The sequence below is a fragment of the Chionomys nivalis genome, chromosome 7 (assembly GCF_950005125.1).
Source record: "Chionomys nivalis chromosome 7, mChiNiv1.1, whole genome shotgun sequence".
NCBI lineage: Eukaryota > Metazoa > Chordata > Mammalia > Rodentia > Cricetidae > Chionomys > Chionomys nivalis.
In genome coordinates, this window is record NC_080092.1 from 59542899 (window position 1) to 59559934 (window position 17036).

The 17036-nt window shown below is 46.5% G+C and overlaps 1 protein-coding gene across 1 annotated transcript; it reads right to left on the bottom strand.

Annotated features, from left to right (window-relative positions):
• Positions 1-1388: 1388 nt before the first annotated feature.
• Ccnq (cyclin Q) lies at positions 1389-2545 on the bottom strand. The gene has a single exon (XM_057775953.1). It carries the CDS (start codon positions 2516-2518, stop codon positions 1766-1768), a length of 753 nt encoding a protein of 250 aa, XP_057631936.1. The 5' UTR covers positions 2519-2545; the 3' UTR covers positions 1389-1765.
• Between the last annotated feature and the right edge of the window lie 14491 nt (positions 2546-17036).

A 17036-nucleotide genomic window follows, 5' to 3' on the forward strand; every position in this document is an offset into this window, starting at 1 on the left:
TTCCCCAACTCTCCTCTCCTTCATTTCAAGGTGCTCGTGACTTGATTTCTAGATCACTTTCTAGCCCATAATATTACCTCAGTTATGAGTTTTGACCTCAGTTTCCTTCTTTTCCTCTCTTCCTTTCCTTCTTTCGTTCCCCTCTCCTCTTTCCTCCTGAGACAATCTCCCATAGTCCAGGATGCCCTTGAACTGACGTTGAAATTCTGACCCTCCCCTCCACTGGATACCTGCGATTACAGGCCGGCACTATCACCACGCCTGGTTTATGCAGTGCTGGGGATCAAACCCAAGATCTCATGCATACTAGGCAAGCAATCTACTAACTGAGCTACATCCCTAAGCTCTTCCTATTTTCTTATGCAATCAACAGGCACTTCTAGAGTGGCTTAAGCTGCTGCTGTCATTTTACTCAGAGTTCCCGAGCCCAGAGTTGTGTCTGACACTTGGTAAGGATGTGGAGAAAGTCTGTTGTGAGCATGAAGAGATAAATGAAGAAGCTATTCACGAGACTCATGGGGCCCCGGGTCTGCTCCCAATACCTCCTTTCCTTAAGTTTTGTTTGTTTTGCTTTTTGTTGAGACAGGGTCTCTCTGTGTAGCCCCGGCTGTCCTGGAACTTGCTCTGTAAACCAGACTGGCCTCAGAGAGATCTGCCTGCCTCTGCCTCCAGAGTGCTGGGAATAACAGTGACTGCCACCACTACCCAGTCTATTTGTTAAGTTTTTTGAGATAGGGTCTCACTCTGCAGCTCAGGTTGACCTGAAACTCAGGATCCTCCTGGTTCCCCAGGCTCAGCCTTTCCCCCTAGTCTTTAAGCGATCACTTACTCTGTTCCCCAATGCCATCATCCGGGAAAAGGAGGCAGTTAACACAACTGTCTTCTGCTTAAGGGAAGTCCATTGTGTGGAAATTTATGGGGATAATAAATTATGATGGTGGTTCTTTTAAAGAGACATCTGTAAAGAAAGATAAGCAAGACTTCACCATAAAGGTCCATACTCACGGGCAGGGCCCAGAAGCACTGTGGAGAAGGCAAACAATGAGTAGCTGTAACAAAGACAGAACCTCTTAGTCATCACTATGCCCCCCAGGATTTAAACCTCCCCAACTAATCAATACTTTGCTTGCCTATCTTGGTATATTTCTTTTTTTGTAAAGATTATAGTGCATCTATGTTTTTGAATCCTATCTTTTATGCTGCCTAATATGAACCCTTACCCACACTGTTATAAGCCCTTAATAAGTTTTAGAGGTTGAATAATACTCCATTTTATGGATGTACCATGCTTCATCAACCATTTCTCCAATATTGGTCATTTATTTTCCAGAATCTCCACTACTGTAACTAAGTAAAACCACAAGCAGACTTTTGGCCATTAATGTTTTCCCATATTTTATTTGCATAATTTTATTAAACAAAATAAGATTCCATGTTACACATTCATATTTCTCCAAATCTGTTTTTTTTAAAAACGCCTAAGAGTGCAGTCCCATCTATTCTGTAACCTGCCAGCCGGTGACCTCACACCTCAATTGCAATGGTCCATGTCTCAAATGCAGCATCTTCTCAAGGGGCAAAAATTTGATAATGCTGCCACTTCTAAGAAGCTGAATATGTCCTGCTCACATGGAGGTTCTTGGCATTATTTGGACGAGGGCTGCTGGGAACACAATGACAGCTGAGACCTGCCATCACAGCAACTTGGTGGCACCATACCAGGCTGCTGATAATACTGGTCTTTGGTCAGGCCTCGGCCAGGGCCTTAAGGGATCTCTGTATCCATAGTATAAATCTGAATGAGATCAGACACAATATTATCAATGATCGGCTTGGTGAGGTCGTCACTAAACACTTGCCACCAAGGCTTCTCGGCCTCACCCTCTGCAGGCACCTCGACTCCATAGACCTGTAGGGCCAGGTAGAGCACTGCCACGGCTAGGTGCTGAGCCTGGAAGCGGAGGCACAGGCCCCCATGGTAGCTATCTCGTAGCAGGGCCCAGGCTGTAACAGAGATAGGGGTTCGCTGCCAGCTGTAACGATTCAGCCAGTTCTTGAGGGAAATCAAGTAGTGCAGCAGGTACTTGTGCGGGTGCTGGAAAGAGACCTGGAAGCGCAGAACTCGTAGCATAAGAAGCTCACATTGCACAATGCTGTCTCGCAGCTCCCAGAAACGGGAATCCAGCTCCAACGGCTCGCTGCCCGGGTTAAAGTACCTGTGCGACACGTTGATGATGTCACGAGTACGCAAATGTTGCTCCTCCACTTTCCCGGCCAAGTAAATGGAAGACATGGCGACCAGGTAGAGGTCATAAGCGTCCAGGTTGATCTCGCAGAAGAACTTATGGTAAATGGTGCACGCGGTGGCGATGGGGATGGACTGCATGCCTAGCTTGACGCCTGCCTCCATGATAAACCGGGTTACTCGGAAGTGCACTCTCGCCTCGGGCACCGGCCTCTCCTCAGCTCGCGGCGCCGCCGTCCCTCTCTCGCCGCCGTCCGGCCGAACAGCCTCCATGAGGCCCAGCAAGCCGCCCCGGAAGGAGAAGCTCTCCGGCGCGCCGAGGCCGGCTCCGGGGGTCCTCGCGGAGGGGGCGTGGTCGCTTGGCGACACGCCCCCGTCCCGCCCCGTCGCCACACCCACCCTGTCCGGTTTTTTCCCTAGATTAAAAATGAGATCTCAGGAGATTCTTGCTGGAGCCGAGGGAGTGCTATTTTTCAGACATTTGAGACTATACCATTTATAATTTAAGGGATTTTTCTCACTGTCCTTGAAAATCCAGGTTCTGGACAGGACAGGATGAGAGCCAGCCCTCGCCCTAGCATTCACCTCTGTGTCCTTGGGGACCTTGGTGGACCCTCCGTGTTGTGTCTCAGTTCATTAGGTGCAAGTCAGTGTGGTTGACTGTCCCCTCCTCAATGAGCACTTATGAAAAATGAACAAGTGATATGGGCAAATCAAGTGTGCTTTGATTTGTTTTTGAGGAAGGATTTCTGTACTTTGTACAGCCTGGCCTTGCACTTTTGAGCCTTTAACCCTAGCCTCATGGGTTCTGGGATTTCAGATATGCACCACCGTAGTCAGCTCATAAACTTTTTTTTAGAGACAGGATTTCTCTGTGTAGCTCTAGCTGTCCTGGAACTCACTCTGTAGACTTTTGGCCTAGAAATCACAAAGATCTCCCTGTCTCTGCCTCCCATGTGCCATTATGATTAAAGGTGTGTGTCACACCACCCTGCCTCAGCTCAGAAACTTTAGCTATTACTAATTTGTTTGTCTTTGGTTAGCATGGAAGATGGACTTTTTCACTTAACATTTGTGTCTTTATATGTCTGTATGAATTAAGACATTATTTTATTTTACTTTGTTTTATTTATTTATTTATTGAGACAGGGTTCTCTGAATAATAGCCATGGCTGTCCTGTAACTCGCTTTGTAGATCAGGTTGGTGTTGAATTCACAGGGATCCACCTGCCTCTGCCTCCTGAGGTGCTGGGATTAAAGGTGTGTGCCATCACCACCTGACTCAAACATTATTTTAAAGTGGGAAAAAAAAATCTAAGCTATAAGGGACTCTAAAAAGAGCTTTATGTATTAGACTATGTAGCAGTAAGGATTTCTTTCTCAGAATTCATCTGTCCCCCAGGAAGAACAGGTCCTAGTGCCCTCATATTCCTACACATCTCTCCATTGACCACTTTTAGCACAACAATACCTTCCTTTTAAAATTTTTCCATAAGACTTCATTCTTTTTGTTTATTGGTTTATTGGTTTATTTTTTATTTTATTTTATTTTATTTTATTTTTGAGGCTGGTTTCTCTGTAGCTTTGGAGTCTGTCCTAGAACTCACTTGGTAGACCAGGCTGGCCTCGAACTCACAGAGATCCACCTATCTCTGCTACCACCACCTAGCTAAGACTACATTCTTAAGAGGTTTTGTTTGCTTGTTTGTTTGAGACAGGGTCTCACTTGTAGTCCAGGCAGGCCTGGGACCTGCTATACAGAGCAGGCTGGCGAACACACAGAGATCTGCCTGACAAGTGCTGGGATTAAAGGTCTGGGCTACCACATGCTGTATTAATTGTTAGTGCTGGGGATAGAACCCAGCACTTTACCCATGAGCTAAATGCCCCACCCCTTCAGTATGATTTTTTTTTTTTTTTATGTCAAAGGATCCTCTTGGAACACACCAGCAGGGGTGGGAAGTTTAGAGGGAAACTGGACTGTTTCCAGAGCTCTGTAGCACCCTGACGTCTGTGGGAACCCATTGTCTGGTGAAGTATGTCTTTCTTGGGTCCTGGGGACTGCATTTAGCCCTTTAGGCAGGAGGGCAGAGCAGCCTGTGTCTGCTGCTGCACCCCTCCCTCTGAAAGCAGCTGTAAATCCGTTTCCTGTCTTGTAATTATGTCTCATGTAGTAATTAGCCTCTTCATATCAATGAAGCTGAATTTCCATGGGTAATGAAGTGAAGCTCCAGTGTGTGAGACAAATTGAAATGTGGCCCGGGCAGGTGATGGCCTCCCAGATATCCTTGGGGACAGAGGTTTTTTTAACCCTTCCTATTCAAAGGCCACTGTGTGCCAGGCCTGGTGCTGGGTGCTCTTCCATTCTCTGAACCTTGCTGCCCAGAGTCTGCACCTTTCTCTCCTTGGCACAGGCCTCCTTCAGTCATTAAAGCATCAGTAGCACCCAGGTGAGCACGCAGGCCTGCTTTCAGGGTCTCGCCACAAAGGAGAAGCAATAGCCACTCTCTAAAGCTTTGTTCCCGGGGACCCTCTTCCTCCCTGGAATGTCTCCTAGACGCTGTCCTTCAAAGGCAAACAGAGTTCTGTGAGTTCAAGATCAACCTGGTATACACAGAGAGCTCCTGGATGACCAGGGCTGCATAGCCTGCCTCAAAAAACAAACCCAGCACTCGGGAGGCAGAGGCAGGTGGATCTCAGTGAGTTTGAGGCCAGTCTGGTCTACAGAGTGAATTCTAAGACAGCCAGCCGGGACTGTTACACAGAGAAACCTTGTCTCAAAAAACAAAGCAACAAACAAAACATACAAAATAAAAAAAGCCCCGAGGGCACAAAGGCATTTTAAGGTCCTGAAGCTCTGAAGCCAGCACTGAGCCAGCTCTTGGGGAACGTATTTGGGCTTTCCCTGTACTCTTAGGTGGAGTGAGGCTGGGAGTATAGATGTAGCCTCATAGCCTTGTGGAAGAACTCAGTCTTGGGAATAGAGAGCACCAATCCTACTTCCTATCGTCCCCTGCCCACCCCCCAGATGGTTTCTCTGTGTAGCAGTCCCAGCTGTTCTGGAACTTGTTTTGTAGACCAGACTGACTCATCTTCCTTTTTTTTTTTTTTTTTTTTGAGACAGAGTCTCACTATGTATCCCAGCATTGGCTAGCCTGCCTGCCTCTGTCTATCAAGTACTGGGATTAAAGGTGTTCACTACCATGCCTGCCCTCTTCTTTCTTGTCCTTACTCCTTTCCAGGCTTCTCTCCATTGTCAGGCTATTTTGGGGGATACCCATTATTCTTTGGCTTTACAGAGAATGGAGTGGAGTATACAGAACGTATCTAAAAGGATAATTGAGAAAGAGGACATTGAACTAGCCTTAACCCCCATTTCTTTTCTTTATTTCTTTCTCTCTCTTTCTCTTTTCTCTCTTTTTTCTTTTCTTCTTTTTCTTTCCTTCTTTCTCTCTTTATTTTTTGAGACAGGGTTTTTCTGTGTAGCCCTGGCTGGCCTGAAACTAACTCTGAAGACAGGGCTGGCCTCAAACTCAGAGATCTTCCACTCCCAGCCTCCTGAGTGCTGGGGTTAAAGGCATTAAGGGCATCTGGCTTCTTTCTTTTCTTTTCCTTTTTTTTTTTTTTTTAAGACAAATCTTGTGTAGGTCATGCTGGCCTTGAATTCCTTATCTTCTTGTTTCTGCCTTCCTGGGGTTCCAGGCGGAGCCAGGAGCCACCACACCCAGCTGATCCCTTTTTCTTTTCTTCCTTTTTTAAATGTTGATATATACTACTTCTAATTTTGTGTAGGTTTGTGTGTCTGCTTGTGGGTATGTGCATGTGAGTGTAGGTGCCAGCACAGGCCAGAGGTGTCAGATCTTCTAAAGCAGGAGTTACAGTCAGTTGTAAGCTGCCTAACAAGGGCGCTGGGAATCAAACCCAGGACCTCTGGGAGAGCTGTAAGTATTCTTTAACTGCTGAGCCATCTCTCCAGGTCCCAGCCTTTCCTTCCGAGATGGTCCCATTGTGTAATTGGCCCTTGAACTCCTACTGTTTCATCCTTGCAAGTACAGGGATTATAGGCATGCATGACCCTGGCTGGCCTAGCCTTGAATCCTTGAACAAGCTACTCAGCTGCTGATTAAGTCCCTTAGATCCCTGATCTCTACAATGAGGACAAGGATTACTGTCATGCATAACTCATTGGACTAAGGAAGAGGCAGGGAGTTTCTGGCTTTTCTAGGACATGTCTAAGGAAGCATATCCACATGTTGGTTGTGCATTCCTAACTCAGCACACGCATGGTCAACTGAATGTAACCGTCCTTTTATGTCTTAGAAATGTAAAACTACCAAACAGGATGATAAACAGTATATAAAAATGTCATAATGAAACCCATTATTTCAGGTTCAATTAATTGAGAAAAAAATAGTAATAAGGGGTCCTAAAGAATTAGGAATTCTCTAGAAAATTCCAGGCTTTATGAAGAATAGCCTGGAGCCCTGGAGCCAGAGGAGGAAAAATCTCTGAGAGAGTTCCAATAACTTATCTCAGAACTAAATCTAATATGCATATTTTCTGTCTTGTTTCATCCTTTCTTTAAATGGTGGCGCTGCTGAGAGAAGCAAAGAATTTCTCTCTCCCTGGTCTGGCCAAAACTAAACAAATCCTTTTTTTTTCCCAATTCCTGTCTCACAGGTTCTTGGTTAAGTGGCAAGCAAGGGCACTGAGATCTTAAAAACACAGGTATTTTCTTAATAGCTGCTCACTCTAGCCCCTACCTAGACCTTGCTCGTTTGTTCTGTTGTCTAACCCAGGCATTCTATGACGGAGGTATCATTTATCTTACATGGGACTGAACCCATGGCTCAGGGGCTAAAGGCACTGGATGCTCTTCCAGGGAATGTGGGTTTGATTCCCAGCACTCATGTGGTAGTTTACAACCATCTGTAATTCCAGTTTCAGGGAAGGTGATGCCTTCTGGCCTCCAAGGGCATCAGACATACACATGGTGCATAGACATACATGTATGCACTTATACATATAAAAAATAAAATAATTCATAAAGAGTAAAAAGGCCACCCATGGTCTAATGAACATTACATCCTTTCTTGAGACCAGCATTAATGATTATATTGTGCCTGTGTGTGTGTGTGTGTGTGTATGCGCGCGCGCGTGCACTTGCGTGCACACATGCACACTCCTGCATGTGCCAGGGCAGACCGGAGCAGACCAGGGGACAACGGTATCCTTCCTCAGGTGCTGTTCTTCAGGCACTGTCTACATTATTGTTTTCTGTTTGTTTGGTTTGGTTTTCCAAGACAGGGTTCTTGGTGTAGCCCTGGCTATTCCGGAACTCACTCTGTAGACCAGGCTGGCCTTGAACTGACAGAGCTCCTGCCTCTGCCTTCCCAGTGTTGGGGTTAAAGGAGTGGGCTACCACCCAGCTTAGTGTCCTGGAAAGGTTAGGGTGTCTGGCCAGGGAATCCCAGTGATCCCCCTGTTTCCACTTCCCTAGCAGTGGAATTACAAGCACGTACCACCACGTCTGCTTGCACTCACCTCCCATCTCTCAATCTGTATGTGTGTGTGTTGTATAAGTGTATAGGTATGAGTGTATGCATGTCAATGAAGGCCAGAGGTTGGTATCATGTATCTTCCTTGATTGTTTGCCATCTTTTTTTTCCCTTGAGACAGAGTCTCTCACAGAACCTGGTATTCATCAATTCAGTTGGGTTGACTAGCCTGTGAGCCCCAGAGATCCACTTGTCCCTGCTCCCAGCACTGGAGTTACAGACTCTCTGCCACAGTCCTTGTGTTTGTCAGGCAAGCACTGTGTTGTGATTAGTTTGAATCGTTCCGTTGACCCAATCTAGACTCACCTGGAAAGAGAGTCTCCATGGGAGAGTGTCTAGATTATGTTGACCATTGCACAAGGTCTGACTACATTAGTTGATGTGGGGAAACCCAGGCCACCTTGAGTGGCACCATTCCCAAGGCTTGAGCCCTGGACTACATGTGAATGGAGAAGGTAAGTTAGCTAGCAGACCCGCACACATTCCTTCTCTCTTTTCTCTTGCCTGTGAATGTGACTAGAGCCTTAAGTTCTTGGTGACTTGATTTTCCCAGAGTGATGGACCATAATCTGGAATGATAATAAAATGAATCCTTCCTTCCTTAAATTACCTATTTATTTATTTATTTTTGGTTAGGGTATTTTATCACAGCAGCAGAAACAAAACTTAGGATCCTAACAAAGTATCTCCCCAGCCTGGTTAAGCTGTTTCTAAGAATTTGGGCTTTTGTTTACATCACAGACACATAGCCTTGGATTCATACACAAACACCAATTTTCCCAGCTTACCGGTGTGCAGGTTTCATTATGACTTCAACAGAAAGTGACCTAAGGCTTGCCATGAGTAAGCTGTGGCTTTTATCTCTGCGAGACCCCAGGGGCTTTCTCAAGCTGCCCCCTTGATACCGAGCAGAGAGAGCCTTAGTCTAGTCTGTAGCCTTAGAGTGGGGTTCCAGGGCTCCTTCCCTACCAGAACACTTCATTTTATCCTTTTGGCTCAACTAATAACACCTACCTTTTAAGATTGTTGCTGGTATTGAATATTTGCACATACAGATCAGTGCCGCTGACTGGAGTGTAATTCAGCTGTGTATGTGTGTACCTCCCCTTGAACGTACACAGTCACATCCCCAACATGCAATGAGCCTTGGGTGCCACTGCCAATACCATAAAAAGATGGTTGTGATAACACATAATCCACATCCTTTGGAGGATGAATTTGGGGCCAGCCTATGCTACAAGAGCCTTTGTCTCACACAGACAGTACTGGGTACATATTAAGTGCTTGGTCACTGTCATTTTTGCCACATACCCCCTGTCAACTATCTTATGAATTAGGCATACAGTTCTCATTTAGATGGCACCACAACTCTGTACAGTGGATGGCAGCCTGGGCAGATGGTAAGTTCGAGGCTAGCTTGCCCTGCACAGCAAGACCTCCTCTCAACAAACACACAGCGAGGTCCCTATACTCTTAGGCATCTCCTTCATCCCTTCCTGGGCCTTCTTCAGGAAGAACTCTGGAGTCTGAGGGTGGCAGCAGTTGACTTAGGTACTTGATGAGAAGTCAGGGTGGGGTGGTGCTGGGTGACCTCGTGGTGAGCTGGATGGACCCTGCTGTCTCTGCCCTACTTCAACTAATGGTGGTGGGGACATTGTCCTTTAAATGACTCGTAAAGGGTCTCTTTTCTTTCTGGGTTGCCAGGCAAAGTCAGGTTAAGCTCTGAAGAGTTTTAAGGAGTGAGAGCAGGCGGGGTAAAAATAAACTTCCACATTAATCCATTATCCTAATGATCGTCCTAAAGATAAGCTTGATCAGATATGAGCATTGCTGAGATTGATTTGCCTAAAATAAGAAGCTCATTTGCATTTTTCTGATTTTCCTCTACTTCATTTAGCTACATTAAGGGACAGCTGCAGCTCTTGCCAAGGACAAACATTTGAAATATATGGATATTGCCTGTGTGTATTTATGGGGCTCAGTGTCCTTCCCACCCACCTGTGGGCATTGTAATCTAGAGGAGGCGGGGCAGCTGAGGGAAGTTCAAGGTGACAGCTCTGGTTTGCTAAGGCAGAGAAAGCTTTTGCAACTTCCATTTGATCACATTTTACAATTGATACATTGGTGGAATCAAAGAGCATATCTGGTTCGAATGGCTTGGAGACGATCCTAGTCGGCAGTCTAATATGAGGTCATTAACACACATCCCTTCGTTAATCAGTTATGCTTAACCTAAAGAGACAGCTAGGAGAGATACCTGCATTCCCACTTACAAATGAGAGAACTGAGGTCCAGTGAAGTTAAAATATATGGTTTGGGCCTCATCCACAGGGTGTAAGATGCCCCAGACCTGGGTCTCAGTGCCTTCCAGGTCAGAATTCTCTGAGATGGGACTCAGGTGCCAAGACCAGCTCTGAGGGCACATTCCTCCGAGGGGAGGGTAAAGTCTTAGCAATGCATGCGACCTCCAGACATAAATGCATCTGTGAGCCCGCAAAAAGCATTTGTGTGTGCTTCTGGGCAAAGATGACTGTGAATGGTAAAGACCCCCTAAGCCATAGCCTTTGAGTGTCAGGGACCCCACTGGCCAATTCCACCTTCAGCTCCAGGCCTCGCTCCTCTGCAGCCAGCCACTCTTCAGTGTGATTCTGTGATTCTCCCAAGGGAAAGAGCGTAGGCTGTGGCGTCAGATAGTTGTGGGTGGAGGCTTTGCATGACTGTTAGCTGGTATTCCTGGGGGACTTTCCATGTAGAACTGAGCTTATTACCTGTGCTGACTAGTTTTATGTCAACCTGACACAAGCGTGGAAAGGAGCCTCACTTGAGAAAATGCCTCCATACAAGACCAGGCTGTAAGCAAACCTGTAAGGTATTTTCTTAACTAGAGATGGATGTGAGAGGGCCCAGCCTGTTATGGGTGGGACCACCGTAGGCCACGGTTTTGGGGTTTTGGGTTTTGGCAAGCAAGGTGGAGCAATCTAGTCAGCAGCACCCTCCATGGCCTCTGCTTCAGCTCCTGCCTCCAGGTTCCAGCCTTTAGGTTCCTGCCCTGTTTGAGTTCCTGTCCTGACTTCCTTCCATGATGAACAGTGATGTGTAAGTTTAAGCCGAATAAATCTTTTCCTTTCCAAGTTGCTTTTGGTCATGGTAGCTTCCTCATACCAATGGTAATCTTAAACTGGGACATTGTCCTATTTAATTAATATGCCACTGAACTCCTGATCCTCCTGCCCCTACCTCCCAAGTGCTAGAATCACAGGTGTGTTACTAAAATTCCTTCCCTAGGGGAAATCTAAACAATGTCTACCTGTTCTCCTAACGTCTCAAAGACAAACTGAATTCCACCAAACTTCACTGGGGTACCATTGAGTTTATTAGGCTTATTTATAGAGCAGAGGTGAGGGGTTACAGGTAGAGATGTGGGTGGCCTTAAATTAGCCATCCTGGAAGGTCTGCTCCCAGCGTGGATGGGGACTCTTCCTTAGTCTTTTCCAGTTGATATACTCTGGCCCTTCCTTGAGTCTACAGGCAATTAGGACAGAATTGCATGCAACTTGTTGGAGGGGTGGGCCCTCGGGTGAAGACCCTCCCCAACCCTCCTTCTACGAAGAAATTTTAATACATAGTAAACCAACCTAGCTCGGAAGACCTAGCTGGGAAGACCTAGCTGGGAAGCCAGCACAACTAAACTCAGGACATTGGGGAAATTTTGGCTGGGAGGATAGTCCTGCATCATGCAAGGCTACGTTACCTTATAAAAAACTAATAATATAGTTCTTCAAGTCAAAATCACACAGGTACAAAAAATAAAAATAAAACAACAGCTGGATGCAGTGGTTATTGCTGTGAACCCAGAACCTAGAAGGCTGAGGCAGGAGTGGAGAGAATCCAAAGCCAGCCGGGGCTGGTAGCAAGACCTCATCTTTTGACTGGAGAGATCATTAGGAGTTCTGAGCACTTGCTGCTCTCTGGTGAGATCCAGGCAAGTTCAGCACACACATCAAGAGGCTCATAAACACTTGTAATTCTGGCTCCAAGGGATCTGACTCCCTCTCCTAGCTTCTGTGGGTACTTGCATGCACATGTACACACACACACACACACACACACATACACACACTAAAAATAAAATTTAAAAAAGGTAGCAGGGGGTGGGGTGGTACAAACCTTTAATCCCAGCACTCGGAAGGCAGAGGCAGGTGGATCTCTGTGAGTGCAAGAACAGCCTGGTCTACAAAACGAGTTCCAGGATAGCCAAAGCTGTTTCTACACAGAGAAACCGTGTCTTGAAAAACAAAATAAACAAACAACAATAACAACAAAAACAGGTGTAGAAGGCCATATCTTATAAAGAGAGAAAGTGGGGAGGAAGAAAATGGTCAGGTGTCTTTGCCAATCCATCCTTCAGATCCGAGTCCACTTTCTTGGACTCGATTTTGGCAGCTGCATGTATGTACTCTTAGAGATTGTGTCTAAGTACAAGCAGACAGGTGTGCCATTCAGCTCTGTGTGTGATGTGGGGGGCGGTGAGTAAATCCTTTCATAGTGGGAAGAGTTAAGAAGTTGGAAATTCTATGAATAAGACCACAGCTCAGTGTCACGTTTGCAGTATAGATATGCAGGCTGGTTTTAGGCAAATATGCTATATTCCTCTGCTTTGGCTGATTTTATGTCTCCTCTAACAAACAGTGCTGGACTTCTCACTCATCTGTCCCCTCGTCTGGCAAGCTCCCAGACACCCTTGGAATGCAGCAGCTATTGTCTCCACGAGAGGATGTCCTCCCTCACTGCCCTCTCCCCACGAAAGGCTAATCATTTCCTCCCTCGCCCCCATACCTCTCACTAGCTATTCCTGCTGCTGTTATTGTGAATTGTTGATAGTGTTTGTGGTGCTGAGGCTCAAGCTTAGGCAGTGATGTGTCTTTCAGCCTCATTTCCAGCCCCCACCCCGTGTATAGACTACCCATATTCCACATAGTTTGAAAGGTCCCAGGAGAATATTCCTATCCCCCTCTCCCTGACTACCCACTCATCACCAGTTCGAATAAAACAGAACAAAACAAAACAAACAACAGAAGCAACAACAACAACAAAAACCTATCAAGCCAGGACCACACAGGCACTTGAATGACTCCTTCGCTTTTCTGTCACCTAACAATGCTCTTGGAGTTGTTTCATAGTGGAGCATAAAGAACTCCTTTATTCCCTTTCCTATGGCAGAGCGCTTTTTGTGTGAGTACACTATCATTCCCGGAGCCAGCCTCCTGTTGGTGGACATTTAGGTCATTCCCAACCTTTTGCCATCGCAGACAATGCCGCATTGAATAGCATTGTCTGTGAGTCATTGTGCCCATGTGGGTGTGTATTTGTGAGATAAATTCTTGCAAGTGGGATTTCTGGGTTGAAGGATGTGTGTAGTCTTGATTTCAGGGATCATTGCTGGGCCAGTCGTCTTCAGGGCCTCACCTGCCACTGACGCTTTCACCATCGCTGCAGGAAGGAGTCTTATGCCGCTGGGCTTCCCTGGAAGGGCCTGTCTCACCCGTCTACCTGGTGCTATTATTTCCTAAATGTCAGCTCTAAGACCCCATCACAGCACACATCACTCTGGCTCCTCACCGACTCATCTTTCTGCTCCATTGATTCCTGAAATCCTTAGGGTACAAAGGGACCAACAGGTCTCTGCTAGGAATTACTTTACATAGGTGCTCAATGACTGGGCAGTTAGGGCTTATCTGTGGGTCTTGGTCCAGTGGAGTTTAGGGACTTTTGTTCAGTTTGCTTAGGTATGTCACCCTTTTTGATGGGGTCTGTAGCTCAGGCTGGACTCAAAACCTCTTTGTAGCCAAAGATGACCTTGAACTTCAGATCCTCTGGCCTCTTTCTCTCCAGTGAGAGGGTTACAGGCAGTTTCCACCACACCTGGTTTAAGTGGGGCCAAGGGTGGAACCAGGGACTTCTGAGTCCTGGGCAAGCCCTTTGCCAACTAAGATATACCCCAGGCACTATTCACTTCTGGAACTTTGGGGCCCTCAAATACTGGAGTCCAACTAAAAACTCAGTGCCACACTACCCCAGAGATACCCACAGCAGATGGCAGGGTGTCTCTGAGGCTGCGGGTTCTGGTCGTCGGAACCCCCCTCTCCTAAGAGTTTCATCTTTCAGACTGTTTCCCATTTTGTCTGAGCTGGAAGACTAAGCCTCGTCTCGTGTAAAAACCTATGCCGCCCCACCCCCCTCCACTCCACAGATGAAACTGTCATCCTCCAGATTAGTACTGTCTGGAGGGACAGGAGCAGAACTGGGCCCCAGGAAAGCGAGCGCAGTGAGGCAGGTGGGAATAATCCCCGGCGCCTGGGGTGGGGGAGGGGCAGCAGATGGCTCCCTGGGCAAGCCTTGAAAGCCGGGATTAAAGAGTAATTTTCAGCGTGATTTAGGTCACCGCACTTAACTCTTTCCTGACCTCAGGGCCTAAAGGAAGAGTTCTACCTAGGCGTGAGGCCCGAGGAAAACTTCTTAGTCCCTGGCTAGAGGCCTCGGGGACAGCACCTGGGAATTTCACAGACCGAGTCAAGCCTCTTCACAGGGACAAACCCAGGAGCCTGTCCCCTTGAGTCCCTCCCAAGTGTCCAGGTACTTCCTGCGCAGCTGTTCTTTCTCCAGATAAGATCTTTTTTTTTTTAATAGTGAATTTTTTCTTAAAGATTTATTTATTTATTATGTATACAGTACTCTGGCACCAAATCTCAAATCTCATGACAGATCATTGTAAGTCAGCATGTGGTTGCTGGGAATTGAACTCAGGACCTCTGGAAGAGCAGCCGCTGCTCTTAACCTCTGTCTGAGCCATCTCTCCAGCCCCCCAGATAAGAGATAAGTTTGGGGGTTGTTTTTTTTTTTTTTTTTTTTTTTGGCTTTTCGAGTAGTTATGGAGCCAGTCCTGAAACTCACTCTGTAGACCAGGTTGGACTTGAACTCACAGAGATTCTCCTGCGTCTGCCTCCCACGTGCTGGTATTAAAAGCGTACACCCCACTGCCTAGCTCCAGATAAGATCTTTAGTACCTGGTCTTGTTCCCCTTCTCCAGCTCACCCCCACCCTACCCCATAAGTATTTATCCAAAAGTCAATGTATTGAATTAGTTTCCACAAGCAATAATTTTCCTCCCATACTGTTGAAATGTGAAATTTTTACAGTTTCCCCTTTTCTGTTGCCAGGAAACTCAAAGCCAAATTCACCAATGAATCCCATAATCTCTACGAATGCATTTTCTTTTTCTACATGTCTCATTAATCTATTCTAATTTGTTTCTTCTTGGTCCTAGTTGTATTTTTCTGTTTATATTCTGCTGTATTGTTTTTTTTTTTTTTTTTTTTTTTTTTTTTTTTTTTTTTTTTTTTTTTTGGTTTTTCGAGACAGGGTTTCTCTGTGGCTTTGGAGCCTGTCCTGGAACTAGCTCTGTAGACCAGGCTGGTCTCGTGTTGAATGAATGTCCTGGATGTTGTACCAAACCCTTTGTGAAACTAGGTGAAGTAAGTATATGCAGAAATACTTCGTATGAAGTCATTATTCATCTTTTAAGATCAGTATCTGGTACATGCTTAATCCTGCAGGAGATTAGTGGCTGATGCAGATAAAATTTACTTAAACATTTATTACCTATTACGTGCTGGGCATTATGCACAAGACCGTTTCTGTTATCTATTCCAGTGATTTTCTGACAGACATAATTAAGTGAGACCCCACAAATTGTTTAGCCCTCTTCTAGCTATTCTTTCTGGAGGGAGAGTGATGAGAGCAGGATCTTGATAGGTAGCCAGGCTATCCTTGAATTGAGAATCCTCCTGACTCGGCCTCCAGAGTGCTGGGATTGAAGGCCTGCACCACCACCTCCAGAAATAGTAGCTATCAGCAGATAACACTAATGTGTGTGTGTGTGTGTGTGTGTGTGTGTGTACTTTTGTTAAGTTTCTGTACACCACATGCATGTAGATATGCGAGGGGGCCAGAAAAGTGTTTTATCCCCTGGAGTTGTAGTTATGGGCAGCTGTGAGCTGCCTGGTGTGGATGCTGGGAACCGCACCCGGGTCCTCGGCAAGAACAGGAAGTACTCCTAGCCACTGAGCCATGTCATCGCTCCAGCTCTGCACCTGTGAGAGTTTAGTGGCCAACAAAACAAAACCGGAACTGAGAGAGCCTGGCACAAGTGGGTAGAGTAGGCATTCCTTGCTGCATTCAGTAATCACCTCTTTATCTCTCAACGGGAAGCCACTTCTGATACATCTGTGGTCCCTGGGCTCTGGGTCAGGCCTTATCCTATGTGCAAGTGACCCAGATGGGGCCCTTAGTGCTCTGTGTTCACCACCGGAACTGGTTCAGCATCTAACATGTGACCCACGTGGGTCCCTGTGGGTGTTATTGGGAGGAGTGTTGTTTTCCTTACTGCGGAGTGGGAGTCTGGCCATATGTATGACTGAAGTTTGGGCAGCCATCCTCCCACCCTCTGCAGATGCCCATCTGACAGGGGGCCAACACAGAGGAAGTGGAGTCTAGAAGCAGAGGGAGTGATGACAGGTCCTGAGGACTTTGTTTAGTTGCCTAGATGCAGCCATACCCAAAAGTCAGCAAGACCTGTCTCAGGATGCGATGCATGACTACTCAGTTCTAAGCCAGCAAATTCTCTCTCACGCTCTAGCCTGTCCTGCCTTAAGCAACTTTTGTCAACTATTTCGTGACAACCACAAGAAAAGGAACCACTATAGTTTCTATTCTATAGCAACAACAAAACACCCTAACTCCCATATAATTCTCAGTACATTTTCATTCCCACTTAATGGACCTGCCCAATATTGAAGCTAATAAATGGCAGTGTTCATATCTGAAGCCAGTTCTGGCTGCAAGCCTGTGCACGTGTTCATAAAAACGCTCAGTTGGGGTGCCAGACAGAAACGAATGAAACATGGGGGTTCGGAATTACCAAGGATGGCCAGCCTGCTGGGGCACCACCTCTCTGAACTGTCTTCCTCAGACCTGTGTGAGACATGGGACAAGCACTCGCGCTGATTCACAGACCCACCAGCTCCTCTTCCTCCTGGACCGGGAGCTCCGACCTCTGCTCTCTTAAACGAGAAAGGTACTTTGAGGACACCCCAAGGACACCCCTGAAGCAGCAAGGCTCCACTATCACAGGCTAAGCGGGGAATAAATCAGATCTTCTGCGGTGGACACTGTGA